The sequence below is a fragment of the Pipra filicauda genome, unplaced genomic scaffold (assembly GCF_003945595.2).
Source record: "Pipra filicauda isolate LSUMZ 115617 unplaced genomic scaffold, ASM394559v2 scaffold434_size586239_pilon, whole genome shotgun sequence".
In the NCBI taxonomy this organism is placed as follows: domain Eukaryota; kingdom Metazoa; phylum Chordata; class Aves; order Passeriformes; family Pipridae; genus Pipra; species Pipra filicauda.
In genome coordinates, this window is record NW_024104570.1 from 455733 (window position 1) to 474887 (window position 19155).

At 42.6% G+C, this 19155-nt stretch overlaps 1 protein-coding gene across 1 annotated transcript; it reads right to left on the minus strand.

Annotated features, from left to right (window-relative positions):
- Positions 1–403: 403 nt before the first annotated feature.
- BFSP1 (beaded filament structural protein 1) lies at positions 404–18939 on the minus strand. Its single transcript, XM_027736804.2, has 8 exons — positions 18340–18939; positions 11763–11823; positions 8298–8393; positions 7424–7516; positions 6616–6723; positions 4307–4527; positions 2878–2963; positions 404–1745 (listed from the first exon to the last, which is right to left on the minus strand). Exons 1-8 carry the CDS (start codon positions 18708–18710, stop codon positions 799–801), a joined length of 1983 nt encoding a protein of 660 aa, XP_027592605.1. The 5' UTR covers positions 18711–18939; the 3' UTR covers positions 404–798.
- Positions 18940–19155: the final 216 nt, after the last annotated feature.

Genomic DNA, 19155 nt, shown 5'->3' on the forward strand with positions numbered 1-19155 from the left:
ATATCAAAACACACAGTCTTTGGCTGCAGTCCACTCGAAAGCTCGTTGACAACCACAAATACCTTAGTTCTGAGTTGGTGAAGGACAAATAATGCCTTTAGTAGCTTTTATAAGGGTGATCTCCCACTTCAGTGGAATTTCAAGTTTTATTCTGAGATCTCCAGTAAGAGCTTATTTCAAACACAGAGAGTTCTTCTTTAGATCCAAAATGAAAGGTCTGCCAAGCTCATTGCTATTTAGAGACTGTAACTGGGAGAGATTTGCAATTATTATTGCAATTGCAATTATTTAACAGGTATCCAGCCCTTCTCCTGGAAAACTCCTGCACACCTCAGGTGATGTTTACGAGTAGGGACTATCAGTCAATGGTAAAGGCAACACAAACCCACAGTGGGTATCTTCGGTAGAAGGCAAAACTTTTATTAAATGAACCAGATGTCACAAGTTAACATTTGCAGCTGTCTCAGAGATGGGGAATTGTACTGTGGTTATAGGAGCAGTAGAGGAATATGCAAATTTGTCCCGGATACTGTGGAAAGCCAGGCAGCTCTGTCATAATAGTTACTTTCAGTGTGTCCTAATCATGAAAATCAGTTGCATAGGATGTACCCTGGAGCGTGCTAATGGTCATTGCACCAAAGGTGAGCCTACATCAGACAGAATTGTCATCAAGGTTTCAATCTGTTCCATACCAAACAGCAAAAATCTCACTACTGTATCATTCGGTCAGGAAAAAAAAACAAACATTCATATAATAACTATGCCAGACAAGTTGACTATCAAGGGGGTGTGTGTCACTTAAGAGCCTTTGTCTCCTGGTTTCTTCTTGCTTGTCTTCTCTATCATTGTCTCAACAATCATCGCTGTCTCTTCATATGTCTGAATTCTGTCATCTGAAAACTTCTCGATGGACTCCACCACCTCCACCTTCTCGTAGCTCATAGAGCCAGGCAAGGCTGCTTCCCTGAACAAAAGGCCCTGCTTGTCTTCTCGCTCATAATCTGTCTCTCGAAGGAGTCCCGGCTCGGTTGGGCTTATCAGACCAGGGGAAGGAACTGTCTCAGGCTCAGAGATGTCCGGATACTTTGTGATTTGCTCGATTTTTCCTCTTGTTTTTTTGCCCCATTCAAGCACCTCTTCTCTCTCTTCCTCTCTCTGTTTATCTGGGATTTCAAACCCTTCTCTCCTTTCACAGATATCTGCTTTCTCTTTTTCTGGTGGTTCGGCAGGTTCTGGCAGCTCCGGTATGGGCTCCACCTCCCCACCATTCATCACCTTCCCGTTGCCAGTGGAAACTGTGATCCCTCCTGGAGCAGGGATAGAGGGGGCCAAGATGCATGGTTCTTCATAGCCTTCCTCCCCTGTCACCAGCACGTAACGCCCTTTGGGAGGCGCTTCAGGCTTAGCCTCTGGTTTCTTGTGGACTCTTATTTTCTCTCTCACAATGTTACACAATTTATCAAAGGCTTTACTTATCTGGGCTCCGTCAGGTACATCCTCTGGGCCCATTTCTTTTTCATCAAATTCTGAACCTTCCTGCCCAGGTTCACACCTGACTGAGCCTTCATGTCTGTACTCCATCTGATCTTGGTCAAAACCTTCCAGAGTTCTTTCATACATTCTTTCAGGTGAGTGACTGTCAGTTTTGTCTTTTGACATCAGCTCCTTTTTCCTGGCAATTTTCTTTGTCAGTGCTTTTTGTCTGGGCTTTACACTGGCAATGTCTTGCATGGCTTGGGTGATATCTAGAGAAAAATCAAAGCAAACAACAGTGCTCAAAGACGGTCGCTGCAAATGCTAGAGCTGCCTCTCACCCTCACTCACTGCTGCAGGTGGAGAGCCTTTGTGTCTAAGAGGCGCTAAAAGTGAGCCAGACACCTCCACTCATGGCAATTTGGGGTATTGGCAGATTCTGAGAGGCATGTCAGGAGGGAGTAGCCAGCAGCTGGTGGGCACAGAGCTGGGAATTACGGTAACATGGAGACAGACAGGTATTAACATGCTTTCCCTAAGGCAGCTGTTTTGTCCCATGTCACAGGTACAGTAAAACACATGAAATGCCCTGCTTACCACGCAAGGAAGAAGCAGAGGTGTTGCTAGAAACAGGCCAAATCCTTAGCAGGTATGAAACAAGACTTTGCAGGATGGTAGTTATCTACAACTGCTGAGGATTTGGCCTCAGGCATTGTGGACCCATTTCATATAAAACTGCCACAGTTCACACAGTGGTTAGAAAAATTGCAGCTGCACTCCAAAAAAAACCCGTCATTTGATGTTTTGTCTCCATTCTCAAGGCAGTGTGTTATTAGTAACACCCCAGTAAGCCTTGGATTTAAGTCATACCAAACGTTAGTGCCTACTGCACCTTTCTATAAATCAAGTTCTCTCTTTGTCAAGAGCAGTCTTGCTTGTTTAGTCCCTGACCGTTTCCTTGTCACCAGGTTTACAAGCATCATAATTCTAACAAGCCATTATAAAACATGGAAGGAAAACAGATTCCAAAAAGGGTCCTCTGCCTGCCTGTGGCACTCAACATGCCTTGGTGCTCTTTGCACGCCACTAAAGTGCAAACAAACAGTTCACAAGTCAGCACAAAACCTGCAGCTCTTTCCATAGTTTCAGGTGCCTTTTGACTTTACTCTCTTGATTGGCCTAAGTAGTAAATTGCAGAAATTAGCGAAGAAACACTTTTGCTTGTGGTTTTGGCCTTTGACAGCTTGTCCCAAAGCCAGCTGAGGTAAGCTGAAATGGTTGCATTTACTTAGCAAGCCTGGAGTCAGGCTGTCACAGCTGGTGGGTCATATGGAAGACAAATGGACAAACTTAAAATACAATGGTGCTGCTTGTGACAGACACAGGAAGACATCACGGGTTTACCTCTTCCCCTCGAAACTTGGGGCTGGGCAGGTCTGTAGATCTGTGTGAAGAGTGTGACTGGGGTTCCTGCTATAGCAGAATTTAACCTGTGGAGAAGACACACATGGATCAGATCTCTCCCCATAATTTTCAGTGAAAGCAAGTGAAATTGTGCAAATTGAAGTACAGAGGGTAAAGACGTATTTCTATATGGTAAGGATTCAAAAAGAATGACAGGAGCCTGTTTCTTGTCAGGGAAAAATCAACATAGCCATAGCACCTTCAGAGGAGTGAGGCTAGCCACCCAGAGGAGAAAGGCGATGCTCCATAAGGTAAAGTACAACAGTAATTATAACCTATAGCAACAGCTTTGTAATTTAGCATGGCATTTTGAAAAGATGGGAAGATTTTAGATGGGCAAACAGTCAATCCAAGACTACCAGACATCAGCCATAAATTCATTTTTACCATGCTGGCTGGTAAAATAGAAAATTTGGTAGCCCTTACAAAGCAACTTGCATATGCCTGAGTCAAGAAGAGTGAGATAAAAATGGAGCAGTCTTCCTTGGAAAACATTTGAGGAGTCAGCAGTATTAAGGGTTAAAAAATTAAAACAAAGAGACCAGCCTATTGCAAACCAGGTACTATATCTTTGGCCTTTTCTGTCTGCCGTGCCAGAATTTGAGATATTTTGGCCTATCAGAGGATATACACCTGTGTCAATATGCAAGAGATGCCCATTTTGATTTTTGGTGCTTAGAATTACCCTGTTGAGATACTTCTATCCAGAACTCAGTGTCCAAAATGAGACCCTGAAAATGGATGAAATTAGTCAGTGTCCCTCCCCTGCATCTTCAGGACAACCTGGAGCAGCAGTTTGGGTGCTCAGGGGTCTGGCTCTGCTGCTGAAAACCCAGCTCCTTTTCTCATGTGCAGCTGATGGTTGGCGTTAGAGGGAGGCAGAGTTCCTCCATAGGTTTAAACACAACCCAAATCCCAGCAAATTTCTCGTATTCTCCCCTTTTTACCCTTTGCCTGATGAATGGTTTTGCTGTGAAAGGGTGCTTTGCTTTACAGGATATTTGCCCTGTCTGCACCCTCCAGAATCAACATGCCTGTAACACCCAGCAAGTGTCACCAACACTTGGGCTGGGTAGAGGGTGTTCAAATTGTTTTTGTGTGCTCCTGACCTCTGGGCACTGATGCCAGGACAGCATGTGGAAATCAGACTGAATGGACAAGAGAAGCTCCAAATGTCTCTGACCATTTCCTTGGAAGAAGCTTGATGAGATTTTGCATCTGTTTAGATTTCTGTCCCCGGACATCTACCAGTCAAAGGTGTGAAAAGGCCATAGCTTTGGGTGGATCACATGTCCTTAAACATACACTTTTCAAAAGAGATAAAAGAGATCACTGGCCCCTTTGGGAGTGTTCAGAAATCCAGCCTTACCGACTGTCCTCGTTCTCGATGATCCGCTTGTACCGCTCCAGCTCGTTCTCCAGGGACTGCTGGTAGATCACCAGCTGGCGGCAGTCGGTCGTGTACTTCTCCAAGATCCTCTCAGCCTCCTCTATTCCCTTCCTAAGGTTTTCAATCTGCTCATTGTAAAGCTGAATTTCATCATCATAACTCTCCTGGGTGTTTTTAATTGCTTGCTCCAGCATGGTTGTCTGGTGAATAAAATTGGTGGGTGAAAGAAGCAGCTTTGAAACATTCACCATCCCCATACTTTAAGGGTAATTAAAGGCAAGTCATGTTTTATTACAATGTGATATTGCACTGCTGAAACACAGCGGCAATTTCACTACATTTGTTCAGTGACTCAAAAACAAGACCTCCTCCTGCTGCCTCCTTTTCTGTCCCAAGGTTTCTGTTCCACAATAAGCATGATGAGATCAGCATGGACTAGAGAATAAGCTGTGTGATGTCTCCCTCCTCATGCACACGAGGCTGGCTGATGCCTCACTGTGTGACCTGCAGTTCCCCGTGCCCTTCCTTGGCAGAGCAGGCAGTGTCTTACCGGGACAGCAAAAGTGCTTAGCCGGGAAGACGTTCCAAGGAAAAACCTGTTCTTCCTTCGCTGTGGTCCGCAGACCAAGCAAATAAGACCAAAGGTCTTATTTTAAATAAACAGCTCGCCTTTTGAATTCAGTTCCCTAGCTTTTTTACTTTGGCGATAAAATCAAACAAGCACATCAGCCAGGAGGTGGCGATAGGCACCTTCCAAAATCAAGGAGCAAGAGTTACAGGTGGGATATTTCACGTTGAAATTCTGCTCTCACTTTCTTCTGCTATTTTCAGCTATTTATTACAGTTCTTTTATCACTTTTGCCCCCCCCATTTCAAAGAGCTTTTAAAGAGATGTACTCACAAAAAGCTAATGGGGCAATAAGTGACTAATGGGTTCTTTAATAACAGATTTATTTCTATATGTTTCAGGCAAAGGTTTTTAAAATCCTTTTAGGAGCCTAAATTTAGGAGCTAGGTCCCTTGGCATTAGTTTTGTTCTATTGCAGAGTACGAGTGGACAAAGACCCTTTACTGTTCAGTGCTCACAAGGTGGGGTCCACAACCACTCAGCAACACAGCTCTCAGGTCCAGAAAGAGGAAAGCAAAGGACCTTGATGACATCTCAGTCATCAGATCCAGCCTTCACCATGACAAGCAACCCTGTCACTGACCTCCACTCATAAAGGTATTTCACTCTTTTAATCTCAAGGCACAAGAATGAATCAGTTAATAAACTCTTTCTAAACAGGATGTGATGATTTTATTTTGAAAGCTGGACGATTAATTCCCCAAAGGGTGCTGGAAGGATGATTTCCTCCTGGTTTTTTCTATATTGATTTATAATCTCACTTATCTCTATATTGATTCTTGCCCTTCCCAGAGCACATGTGACCTTTCCACCAGAGCATCAGACATGAGGAAGAGACCAAGGAAAAGACCTGGGGGTAGCACTGTCCACACCAACTCTAAGGAAAGAAGTTATGCTCAGGAAGTTAGAAGCTGCTGCTATGGCTGTCCAAAGGAGTCCAAAATCCCACAAAAAAAGATGTTTTATGCCAGTATTTCACTCCTCTCACCCAGATGGACAACTAGTCAAAGTCTTGGCCAGATATTTTCTGCAAGTCAGGAACTGGCAAAAAGCACATGATTATGGTCCAAGCACAGGAGAGGTGCAGATCCTTTCTTAGTGCTTAGAGTGACAGGGATAACTGCAGGATGCCAAATGTAGCTCAACAACTATCTCAGTTTTGATTACCAAATCTGTCCAGTCCTCTCACAGCAAGCTTATCATTGGATGGGGCAGTGATAGAAAGGATTGGGCAGAGCCTTGAAGATCCCCCATGGATTTATGGAGCCAATTTCCAGCCAGAGTTCAGCAAGTGGGAGAGTCACTAGAGCCCTTGGGACTTTTCCATCCACACTTCCTGCTGGCTCTGTCCTACAGGAATCTAGTTGCACTGGAGAAACATTCTCTCACCAGCAACTCTGATAACCAAAGACAGCTTCATTGCACCTATGCTACCCTACAGCCCTCCCTGGCCATCTTAAACTTGACAATTTGGACCACTGAGAGAATGAGAATGAAACAGCTGAAGGAAAACTGAAAGGAAAATCTGAAAGGAAAACACACCTCCAGGTCAACCGAGTTCACAAAACCCTGTTAGAGGCCACTCAGACTTTACCATGTGACCATAGAAAGAACAATTCATGAGCATCATGGTTGTGTTTATAGTCAGTGATGGCAGTACCTCTGTCTGCAGCTTGTATTTCTGCGCCTGTAGCTGGCAGAGGATGCTCTTGTATTCCTCCAGCTGGCTCTGCAGAACAGGGATCCTCCTCTCTGCTATCACTTTTTCCTGGTTAGAAGAAAATAACGTGTGTACAGGAAAGTATGTTTCACTCTTTTAAAAAGAGCCAAAAGAAATTCCACTACTGGAAATAAACTGTAAAGACAAACAGAAAATTACAAAAGATAGATAAAAAGATAGGTATTGAACCTCGAGTCAACTTCCGTGGCACGGCTTTAAGAATAAAGATGTCACATGGCAGGGCTGTAACAGTACAGCTTACGTTGAAATTAGACCCTGTAGATACAGCTCTTCACACTTTCTTCCAACTAATACGTGTTCTTGGCATAGCCAGTCATATTGGTGTGAATCACCAAATTTTCATCTAGTCTGTATCAATTTATTTGATTTACAAGTTTTCACCACCTCTCACCCCTTCAGGGCAAGATTTACTTTCTCTTCAAATATTCACTTATCCTGCAGCTCCTCCTCAGAGAGGAAGCACAACTACATCAACTGCCTTAGAACTGCACTTTTTGGGGGCTAATACATATGCTGGAGTGCACCTGACCAAATGCAATCTCTCTTTCCTGATCGATAGAGTTTTTCAAAGCTACAGGTAATTTTTTTCTCTCGTATTCAGTACTTACGCATAGTTGTGACAGTTTTCACTTAACCTTGGAATGGGAGTTAAAGGATCTAGGACACTTTAGGAGTAAACTTCATCTCTTTCTTACTTTGAGTAGTATTTACCAACTGCAATACTTGCCTCACATATGCCAGTGGTTATGGGGGACACGCGAGGGGTTGTCTGGATGATCTGCTGCAAAACATTGACGTAGGTCTGGATTTCCATGAGGTTCTGTGGTGAAGTAAAAACCATTTTCATCAGAAAATGCCACAGTAAGGTGCTCCCCTTCTAGGGATTATTTCTAGATATTTACTTCTTTCAGCATATAAAGGTCCAGTTCATGTTCAGATCTGATTTTGCAGCGTGATTTTAGACCTGATTTTGAGGGCATGAGTGCTAACAGTTTCATCATGCTGAGGATACATTACTGGCATTTTAGCTAAGTGACTATACAGTTCATAGTCTTTTTAGAGATTCCATGAGTTCTGATTTCACAGGAGATTTTCAAAATGAGAACCACAAATACCTTTGCACATGATCTGAAAAAGTGAGTCTCTTCTTTCAAAAGCAGCAAAGATGGGACAGTGGCCTGATCTCAAGCCTCACAGCATTCCCAGGAAAAGGAGGCTGCACTGGAATCATACAGCCACAGGCTTATGCCTGTTGATTAACTGGGATGCTCTCGCCTAGAAAATTGGGTGATGAAAGCAACAGCTTTCTTAGTGTGAAATATAAGACAGCTTGTCCAGCACTTTGGGTTGAACCATGATAGCAGGTCAACAAATTCAAGACATTGCTGCAGCTGTGGGCACTGGACCCTGAGGGAGTTTGTTTGGATACTGGCAACCATCCAGCTGTTGTGCCCACTGAAAATAAAAGGTTCTACATGTACCCACCAAAACACAACTAGGATTTGCTTTAATTTGCCACCATTTGATCCCACAGAAAGGCAAGGCTTCACATCTATCTCTAGAAGGAAGAGTGAAGAAAGATGGCAAATTCAGCCAGTTACCTTCTTGTATCTGTCCTTTGTGGCATTAATATCATCCTGCAGGAACTGGGACTCTATCTGCAGCTCCAGGTTGCACAGCAGTGCTTCATCAGCTTCCTACAATGCAGAGACACGTGTCATGGTCAGCACATGTGGCTGGAGTGCCAAAATCACAGCAGCCACGTAGGCATAATGCAAGCCATCAGCCTGTATGGAATAGTGAAACCTACTGGGAGATACAGAAGTATCACGAAAACAGCAACAAAGAGGCATCTTATTCACAATGTTCTGCACAAATATGATTGATGATACAGTTTGACGCTGGCACTGTCAAAATATGTTTACCATATGCTTTTATGAATGCTGGAAGCCAAGTGGTAGACACTGTGAAATACCAGTTTGATGCTAAAGGCTTGGAATGGTGCATGAGTGTTAAACAAATGACATCAGCAGACTAAGGCATCGATTCCTCTAGTATTTATGACAAGATCTGAGGTATCCTGATGCCTTTTTAATATTCCCAGTAAATAAATCCTTATAAAACCCCATGATGGTCCAAAGTATTTGCACTCTGTTTGGTGTGTTGTCAAATGCCACAAATACACGAATTTGGAGCCGTTTCTGGAAATAAAAATGACAGATGACCAGGTCTAGAAAAGAATCATCTTGCTGCAGAAGTTTCTAATACATTGGGATTTGCAAGGACAAAAGTTCATAATATCTAATTAATTCAGAGCACAAGCTGTATGACTACCAATCACAATCTCAGAGATGAGTGGCATTGGTATTTAAACCCAGTGACATCTCCATTTCTGTTTAAAGGCCTAATTTAGAGTTTTCCTGTCATGTTATTTAATACAAATCCTTGAATAGAGTAATTTCCATGATACTTGGTAATATATTTTACAAATATGTAAGTGTGAATAATAAGCTTTATTTTCCTACTTAATGCATGAATTCTTGGTTAGGTTTATCATGAGCTAAGATTGTAAAATATCACTTTTGAGGAAGTATCTTAAAAGTTGTCAGCTGGATCTTCCCTGCAACTCCACAAAACTTTTAAGTTCCTCAACCAGTTTGCAATTTGCTTCAAGAAAGTCTTGATTTCCGCATTTAACTCAAAGTGGAAAAAATAATAATAACATAAAAAGAATTTAAAGGTGTGTTTCAAATTGCCTATGTGCCATTACTAGCTGTAAAAATATCTTAGCAAGTGGATCAGGGATTGCACTGAGATCTGTGAGTGCAGCATATGACTGGTAGCAGGGGATTTTTCTTTTTTGCACGTGCGAAGCACGAGCTATTCCAAAAATGTGTGGATGCTAGCTGTCCCATTGTGCTGCTGAGCCTCCCGGGCAGAGAACTCTCCAGCCGGCTCTGCTTTGTGAGCCAGTGGCTGATTCAGACACATCCAGCCCAGCACATTCGGAGCCAGCCATCAGGAATGCCCGATGCTTTTCTGCACTCCTCTGCCTTCCTATTGAGAGGCAGATCAGTAGGACAATGGCCATGCTGGGAGGTTTGGGGGGGAGCCAATAAAAGCCCCCAGATGATACCGATAAGCAAATATTTCTGCATGTGATAAACAAAAGCCGCGTTTGACTTTCCAAATGGGAAAAATACTTTAAGAGGGAAAAAATATTTTTGCTCTTATTCTGTACTTTCAGAGAGCCCAGCTTCACTGATGAAGCTGCATGTCAGAACAGTGCAGCAGCTACATGTTTTGTTCTGAATTTTGCACTTTGCTATTCACTCAACTTCTGAAAAACCATTCTGCTTTAGGTGTTGATTCCAGAACACTGATCCATGTGCTGAAGCAGCATTTTCATTTACCATGGGAGAGAAATCCCTTGGATCTCTCCAGAATGAGTGTTTGCTATTTTTCCAACCTGATTCTCCATCTGTTGGACAAAGCATAGGTTTACACCTGCACATGCATATTTCAGGCTACATCCTGGGCACTGTACAGAAAACCACCACCACTTGGTGCTCAAGTGCAAGGAGTTGTTGCAACAGGGGCAGCCCAGGAAAATCCCAGGATAGAACCCCCCACACCCTTCTCTCAAGATTTTTTGAACTGTGCCTGGGACTTGAATCAATTCACTTTTCTTTAGCCACAGATTAGCTGAGAGGAACTGTGAAGACCTACCAGCTACACCAACCCTTTACAAAGGATTTGCCTCCACAAATACTGTTAAGGGCTTGCCGGGTTTCCAAGAGCCCTGTTAGTACACTGGAAAATAGCACCAATGCTATTGGACATTAGGACGTCTAGAGCTCACTGTAGATAGAAATGCTAAAATGCACTTTGTCTTTTTTTAATATAAAACATGCATATCATTGATATGACAGTGCTCAAACAGAACAGCTCCTGCCATTTATAGTGAGGAAATAAAATAATAATCTCTATTTAATCCACTTGTAATTGTTTCCCAATACAGAAAATGAAAGGTAATCTGTGAAAAATAGAACTGTGAAAAGACATAATACTACTTTCTTCACTCAGATGACAGCTAGCAACAAGAAAGGATGAATCAGGCTTTCTCAGTTTCACAGACCTGGCCTGGAAACTTCCAAAAGAAGTTAGCCAACTTTTATCTTTTCTCTGAGCGTCACTATTATTATATTTAATTATATGATGTTATTGTTATTACTATTATTTCTTTTCCATGGTATTAGTTCAAGAAAGTACAGCTTTTACCTAAGGGGAAGCTGAGGATCTGTCTAAGGAAGGGCTGATCATATCCTGCAAGGAACTGAGGAGCTTTGAGACACACCAGATTTCAAAACCTGGACTCAATCAGCAGTTTTTCACGCCATGATATCAGTACTAAAAGTATTTTGATACAGTAGCTGAATTTTAAAAGGTTTTTAGCAACAAACACATTTTCTCCAGTCACATTTTGGACTCTCAGATATGTGTATTGGCTGCACAGTATGACTAATAAATGGACTTTTCCTACCTGTGTTCATTCAGAGAGATTATTTTCCAAGTGAAAGCATGTTAAAAGAATTAAGAAGAGTTATTAAAGGCACCTAAAAATATTCCAGATCTTCAGCAAAGGTGAATTTGTGACACTTATGTCAGCTACAGGTCCCGAAATGAGTGCAAGGGCCAGTTGCTGATGCTCTAAAAGGAGTGTTAAACAGTAGATCCTCCCAGTCTTCGGTCTCACTGAAAAATTAATGAAGTCCTGAGCACAGCTGAGTCTGTGGGCAGCACATGCTACAGGACCAAAATCAGCAGGACTGTGCAAAGTAGGGATTACACAGTGCCTACACACACATCGAGGTTCTGACACTTGCACAGGGCCTGGGGAGGGGGATGAAAGGGAAGGAGAACTTTTCATCAGGGCATAATGACAAGAAATGTCTTGCTCTGACATTTTATCTTCCCACTGCTTCTTGAAAGCAGCTTGCTGTAGTAAATGCAGCCGAAGGAAAAAAATTATAGAGACCTTTCCCTTGCCATTTTCTCAGGCTTACCTTATTAAGGCGCTCAAGGGTTTCTTTTAACCTCTGCTGATATTCACGTTCATTTCTATACCTGCAAATAGAGAAAAGGAGATAAAAGTCAGTGGTTCATCCTTCTGTGAACTGCATTTTCATCTGCACTGTCATGCACAAGATATGCTTCTCATTAAAGGAGGATATGAACCTTGAAAAGACCCAAAAGATTTATTTATACATTAGCATTAATTGTTTTTTAGTCCTGGATGCTGAGACTCATTTCAGAACTGATTAACTGCTTGTCTTCTATTTACGTTACAGAATACAATGAAATGTCGCACATTTGCTATCACTTTTTTACTTGGAACTCCCAAGAACAGATTATTTACAATAAAAGCATATTCCATTGGCATTGGACTACAGTGACAGCCGTTCATCAGTGGTTACTACATGAGGATTTGCTACACTGGCGCATTAGCATTTCATTACATTGTCTCTGGTTTTCTGTCCTACCTGCTGTTGTTCAATAAGCATTTTCACGACAGACACATTAAACGCAAAGGCTGCAATTTCATATGTTGACTGTGTATGAATAATGTTGCATTAGGATGCTTTGATGCATCAAGCTTTGTGTCCTCTTTAATGACAATTCGTATTTTAGTTTAGTCAAAATCACATGTGAGCCTTAGTAAGGACAGCATTTATCCTCTATTCTTATGCATTTACAAAATGTCCACAAGTGCATGTTCCTGTGCTGAGTGAACCTTGAATGTATACTGTGTTTATCTTTGGTTTGAGGAAACAGCACATACTCCTTCAGAATTAGGGTTCTGTCTTTGTATGTTAGATAGAATTATCTTTTAGTAAGTCCTTTTGGTCCTAGAGTACAAATCTTCCTAATTGTTGATTATTTTTGTTTATTCCTTTCCTAAATAATCTGCATATAAAATGTTTAGTAATAAATGTGGTTTAATGAGATTCCATAAAAAAAAAGGCCAAACCAAACGAAAAAAACCCACATCATTAAAAACACAACAACAAAATAAAATATAATCACCCAGAAGCATCTTTATAGTACAAGGCAATGAGACTTTGCCATCAGTACTGAACAAGTGTCTCATCAAACTCCAACAACTGCCACTGACAAAGTACAGAAATACAGCCTATTCCTGTTTATCCCTTTACCTTCCCTAAAACAATAGAGATACAGAGTTATAAAAAGCTGTCATTTTCTTACTTGCTACCAGAAACCCTCATGGTGGGTGACAAGTGACCTTTGGTGGTGACTCTCACTCATTTGCAGTACAAGCAGTGGTCATCAACGCAAGCGCGAACCATGGCTGAAATTCAGAATTGAACATAAGCCCTTGTCTCTCTTCTGAAATCATTGATTTGGCCCAGATGTGCTGTTGGTATCTAAAGGATTTGCTTGTGTCAACAGGGAACTTGACAGGTCCTGGACTGAACACAGCAAGGATCAAATTTAAATGATGGTGTCAACACCTTGGTTCTTTTTGTCTCCCAAAGGTTGAACAACCAATGTTATCGTCATCTCTTTCAACATGTATTGGAAAGCTGAAGGGATGATGTCACTCATGAACTGACTAGGACCACAAAAGAAGAACTTGGCAGAACAAAGAAATAGACTTGGTGCTTTGGTTTCCCAACTTTCCCTTCTTCTGAAATCCCATAATATTAGCGGGGGGTGCTGGTCTGTTTTCAGTTCTTACCATGAGCAGCAAAGAAACACATGAAAATGCTGAGGTTTCACTTCATTATCACTCCTACAAATTGCTGATAAATCTAAAACAATGTCTTTTTTTGCCAAATAGTATTAACACCAGGTTCACTTCCCAGGATACAACAAGAATATGCAGTGAGACTGCCTTTGTTTCTGTTGTTTGACAAGTAGCTCATCTCCAACCAGTTTTCTATCTATCTCATGAAATTTTTGTGTGCAGCTGACAGTAAACACTTCACTAACTTAGATACTTTCTGACAACCGAGAAAGGAGGAAGCAGATTGTGGTAGCTTGTGAAAATCAAATACACAGCTACAAAAAAAGGCTGGTTTTACACTCCCAGTAATATACAACCATCTGATGGAGTCAGGGTCTAAACATCAGCCCTAATGTCATTCAAACATGCTCAGATCTGCCTCATTGCTAGATCGTCACTCAGAAATTCTTTCAATGACTAAAGTATTCAGCTACATTTTCCTTCACTCTCAGATAACAAAAATACCTGCTGTGCCACACAGCCATAAGTCCACCTGGCAGTCTTGAAAGAGTTAGTATTGCGTGATTATCCTTTGAAGGAGGATCGCTTTTAAGTGATGTTCAGTCTACTCCAGAAGCTACTCAGTGCAAAAGGGTTAAGGACCTCTTTGAAATGCTTTAGAGACCTCAGGACACTTCTGTGCCTACTGAAACATATCTGTGTAAGTGCAATTGCTGACAAATTAGAACCCTGTTATGCTTCAAAGTTAATTTCAGTGTTCAAGTAATTGGTTGGACTTGTTGAAAAGAGCTTTTTTTAGATGGTTGCTGGTCAGACTTTCCTGGAGCTTAAGAGGCATGAAGTTAATTTGCTTCATTACAAAAACAAACAGACAAACAAACAAACACTAAACCTCTCGCCTAGTCAAGTAGCTTTAGGTCTGTAACAAACCTTTTTGGACTGTTTAAAAAAAAAAGGGATGTTAATTTTTTTGCATAAGGGGAAAGAAATGGAGTAGAGGGGGTTGCCAAGCTGAAAGTAAGCAAATGAGAGGATTAAAGGCTTCTGTCACCTCTGGTTTTGGACCTTGCCTCTGCTGCAGTGCAAGGGCTTGCTCCTCTCCAAAGAGAAGAGTCACAATCCATCCAAGCAGTACTCAATGGCCAGATAACCAATTTGGTGTCAAACCTGAGCCTTTTATATGGTGTTTCTCTGTTGAACCCTACCAAACTCTTCCAGCAATATATGAAGCGTCTTGGCTACTATTTCTCTCCTTTTTCCTTGCCCTGAGCACTTCACTAACCTTCTCTCAACAGAGACAGCAGCAATTCAAGTGCCAAAGAGAGCACAGACTACAAAACACTGGTCCCACAAGGATGAGGGACTGGCCAATAGTGTTTGTGGTTCATACCCTGAAGGCTCAGATGAGCCCCATGAGGGCTGTGCTCTGCTGATTTATGAGCGGGTTGCTACCTGTGTTATCAAGAAGACACTATGGAGTGGCTGACAGCCACAGGGCAAGCTTGCAGTGGTCCAAGGAGGGGGCGGAGGGCAGACAGAACCTCCTCATTTCAGATGCAGCAGGATAAAGTCCTTCCTATCATCAGAGAAGCAGCAGCAGTGCAGAGACAATCCTTGCAGACAGGGCTGGAAGGCAGCTTTGCCAGTGGAGTCCCCATATCCCAGATATCATGTTTTCCTGCTTCTTTTTTTTGTTTTCTGTCACAAGTGCTGGGTTTCTACTTTGGCCACACAGGGTGTCAGGCTCATCAGAGCATCCTCACGCAGCACAGCTTGGAGAACATACTGCCAATTTCCATGGCTAGCAACTTCCAGGGAATCATACTGCATGTGCAAAACCCACTAGATTAGCAGTGAATGAACTTTTAAATGAAACAATTGATTAGCGAGACTTTTCGTTTCTGAAGTTAATTAATCCTGCTCTGTCAAGGCCACTAAAATCTGGATTTCAGCATCTTTCCTACTATCATGGAGAGAGAAATACACTTTCCCACAGCCAGATGCAATGTTGCTATAACAATGATGGTCAATAAAATTAGCATAATTAGACTTTATGAAATGCATCCAAATAATTACTAGCAATGCTTTTTTTTTTTTGCAATTTCAAGAGAAAGAATTCTCCCCAATACAGAATCTGAATTATTCACGTTAATGTGAAAAGCTATGAATGTGACTACAGAGAATTTAAAAATAAATTTTAACATAAGGTCTACTTTTTAATGGTTCATGCACATTTAATTGTAAAGACCCAGTAGTATCAGGTCCTGCTGTGTTTAAATGTAGCTTTAAAAGGCCTATTTATATAAATGCAGCTTTAAAAGGTCTATCTATAAAAATGTAGCTTTAAGAGGTTTACTTATATCTATAAATCTATTTCCCAGATTGCAAAGGTGATTGAAAGAATGGGTTGCAAGAGGTAAAATTCTTTGCATTAGTGAAGGACACAGACATTTGTCAATTAATTGAATCACAATGCTCCACTCTAAGAGATATTGTTAATCCCAGTGTGCCAAAAGTAGATGCTTTATGGTTCAAAATGAAGCAAGAAACCCATAGTGCCTGTTGACGACTGAGCACAGACTCAGGGAGGAGGGTAGGTCTTCAGCACAGGAATGCTTCTGGTTTCGGTAGATCCTAATATGGCACAGAGAATTTTTCCTCCCATATTTTGTTTAGAGAGCTTTATTTATAACTGTCAGTAGCTGAAATCGGAGCCATCAGGATGGTAGAGCACTGGTCTTGTTTTAACACCTGAAACTCAAAACCCAACCAATTTTTGTCAGATGCTGAAGAAGCTTTCATGTCTGTCTTCCAGCCAAATTCAGCAGCTCCCAAAAGGAAAAAACAAACCCAAAATTCTCTTCTTAGTATAAACTGAAGGCAATTTGGTCAAAAAGCAGCCACTGCCCTTCCATTGTAATGGCCTTATGTATCTTCGCAATTTTTGGCTTAGATATGGTCAAAGTTTCATTTTTATGTTTAAAAGTTTTATTTTGTTTACAGCTGCTGAGTGAATATTCCAGGATATGGGATGGACAAAACATTCCCATTTTCTCTAGGAAGTCATTAACTACCCCTGTAGCAGGTCTTAAATATTACTTTTTAAAGTACAGCCCTTTCCGTGTGTGTTTCCCACCCTTTCAATGCCCTGTATTCTTCCCCATCTATGTACAGCTTGCATAAAGCAGCTCTAATAAAACTAAATTATCTTTGTGTCACATCACTAATCCTGCAGAGTTTGCACAGCTTTTTAACTAATATGCAGCTAGACACTTAAGTACCAAGTTTAGTCAAAATCTCATGAACACCATATAATAAAAACATACGAGCAAGTACCAGAGTTGACAGCTAAATTATAGCATTGGCTCATAGCTGAATTTACTGCTCATAAATATTGGAATACAAAGCTGCCTAATTAGGTGCTTATTACTCGCTGGCACTGAGTCAAGGCATCTTGGACATCTGACCATTGGCAGCAATAAAGCTGAGTGCACATGGATGGGCTATTCTCTGCTGTCAAGAGAGAAAGTGAGATCAGGACTTGGCATTTCTATAGCTGTGCTGTAGCTCACAGCCCCCACGACCAGTTCACATGGCAGCATGCTGAATTGGGTGCCAAATTTTCAAGGGTGAATTAGCCAGACAGACATTTTGGGGGTAAAAAGAAACATTGACCAATAAGTAACAAGAGGATTAGACCCCTCTCTCCTGTAAGCAGTCCTTTTATGAGCAATTCTCACCAACTCTCACATAATTAATCAAGTATTTGGCCAAAACTGCCCGTTGCTGAAGGGAATGGGCTAGAGGTGTTTGAAGTCATTCATCTGCCCCAGCCCTTGATGTTCCTGCTCTTTGATTTATGGTGCCACTGAGGTTAAAAAGGTGGAATTAGGGGAAGTCTATTCTTACAGCTATTGCTCTCGTGGCATGATGTGGCAATGAAGGATGCAAGGAAGAAGAGGAGGGCAAATTTCAACATACCAAGAAAAGAAATGTGTCTACATTCTTTTCATCTCACATCTGTAGTGGTTGGCACAGCCAGGCCCAGGTGCCTCACAACCCCTGTAAATAAGAGTTTCTCAGACAGACTCTGCACATTTCGGGAGGTGTTTGGGGTCATGCAGCTCTGTGATGCTCACACACAAGAGTTGCTTTGAGACACCTGTTTTTCAGCTGGGTTATTTCCTCTTTGCAGTTAAGAACAAAATGCTTCTAAAACTAATGAACAATAGCAACCAATGTGTGTCACAGTGAGGACCTGCCGCTGTGGAATGGAGAGGGCAATTGTCCCTCTAGTAGCAGACAGACCATGAAATGCAAAACTGGAGCTCCTTGACACCTTACTTTTCACCATGGCATCTGTAAGTGTAAAAGACCCTTCTGGAAGATGTTACTGCAAGGAGATTAGGGTTTTTCACTTAAGGAAGGTTTCCCGCCTGGAAAAAGGCATCTTTCCCAGAGACAGTTGTAGATGTTTTCTCCTCCTGCATTCCAGTGGAGCTGACTCCCTGGTATGAGAAAAGAGAAGCTCTTGCAGACATGTCTGAAGGCTCCACAGCAGGGGGGCCAGGGAATCATAAAAGCCCTGAGAACAACAAGTGGGTGTCTCTTTCTTAGGCCCAGTGCAGATTTATGCTGAGATCTTACGTGTTCTCGAATTTGGAAATAAATTCTCCTCTATCCTTCCGCTGCCTGGTACTTTAGGGGTACCTGCGTGCATTTGACCCTTACAACACCCCTATCTACGAGCCTGATACACATGGAGAGGCATCACAAACACACAAGCAGCAGCCCAGTAACACCAAACCCGTCCTCATCACAAAGAGTAGCCACAGAAATGACGCCACCCACCTTCCACCCATCCCAAGCCTTACTTGTTGCGATACTCATCGAGCATGCGCTGGGCATCCTTCTCCTCCCGCTCCAGCTTGGCTCTGTCTGAGGCCAGCTCCCGCATCCGCTGCCGGTTGAACTCGATCTGCCCGGCGAATGCTTCGTCCAGGCCCACCAGCTCATCCATGCGCTGGAAGGTCTCCAGCTGCTTACGCAGGATGGTGTTGCGCTGCTCCAGCACACGCGCCCGGTTGATGTAGCTGGCGAAGCGCTCGTTGAGCTCCTGCAGGTTCTCCAGGCCCCGGGCTTGGGCCAAACTGTCAAATTCAGGGGAGCCTCGCAGCTCATCATAGGCGTCCGACCGCTCATACTTCTCCTTGCGCACCTCGCGGAGGAAGCTGCTCCTGTACATGGCTTCAGAGGGGCTGCACGGTGCCGGGTTCCCCTCTTGTGTGCCTGCCTGTCTCTCCAGTTTGGATCTGAATTGTGTCTGGGGGGTTTGGGGAGGAAGAACTGAACATAATCACCCCCCCAGATGATTAGGGCTTGTCTCCAGGGCGGTTTGTGGCACTAAAGGCATCGTCTGCAGCAGTGAACTAAATAAATCCGAAAGGCCCCGCCTTGGAGCTGCCCATCCAGGCGTCAGCAGTTCGGAGGAGCAGTGGGCATGGGAGGGTGAGGGGTTTTTCTTTTCGAGCGTTGCAATCGCATACGGCCAGAATAAAAGAGAGCAACGTCCAGCTTTCACCCGGCGGATTAAAGCATTATCCATGGACAACAAAACAAGCGCTTTGCAGTTTCAGAGGCTGAGCTCAAAGCCTTTCATGGCTGTGCTGTGGGGTAGAGCTTTGTCCCAT

Coding starts and splice junctions, on each gene's coding strand:
- BFSP1 (XM_027736804.2), bottom strand. CDS start 18,710: ATGTACAGGAGCAGCTTCCTCCGCGAGGTGCGCAAGGAGAAGTATGAG. Junction 6,724..7,423: donor TAACCACTGGCATATGTGAG/GCAAGTATTGCA, acceptor TCTTCTAACCAG/GAAAAAGTGATAGCAGAGAG. Junction 1,746..2,877: donor CCAAGTTTCGAGGGGAAGAG/GTAAACCCGTGA, acceptor ATTTTTCTCTAG/ATATCACCCAAGCCATGCAA.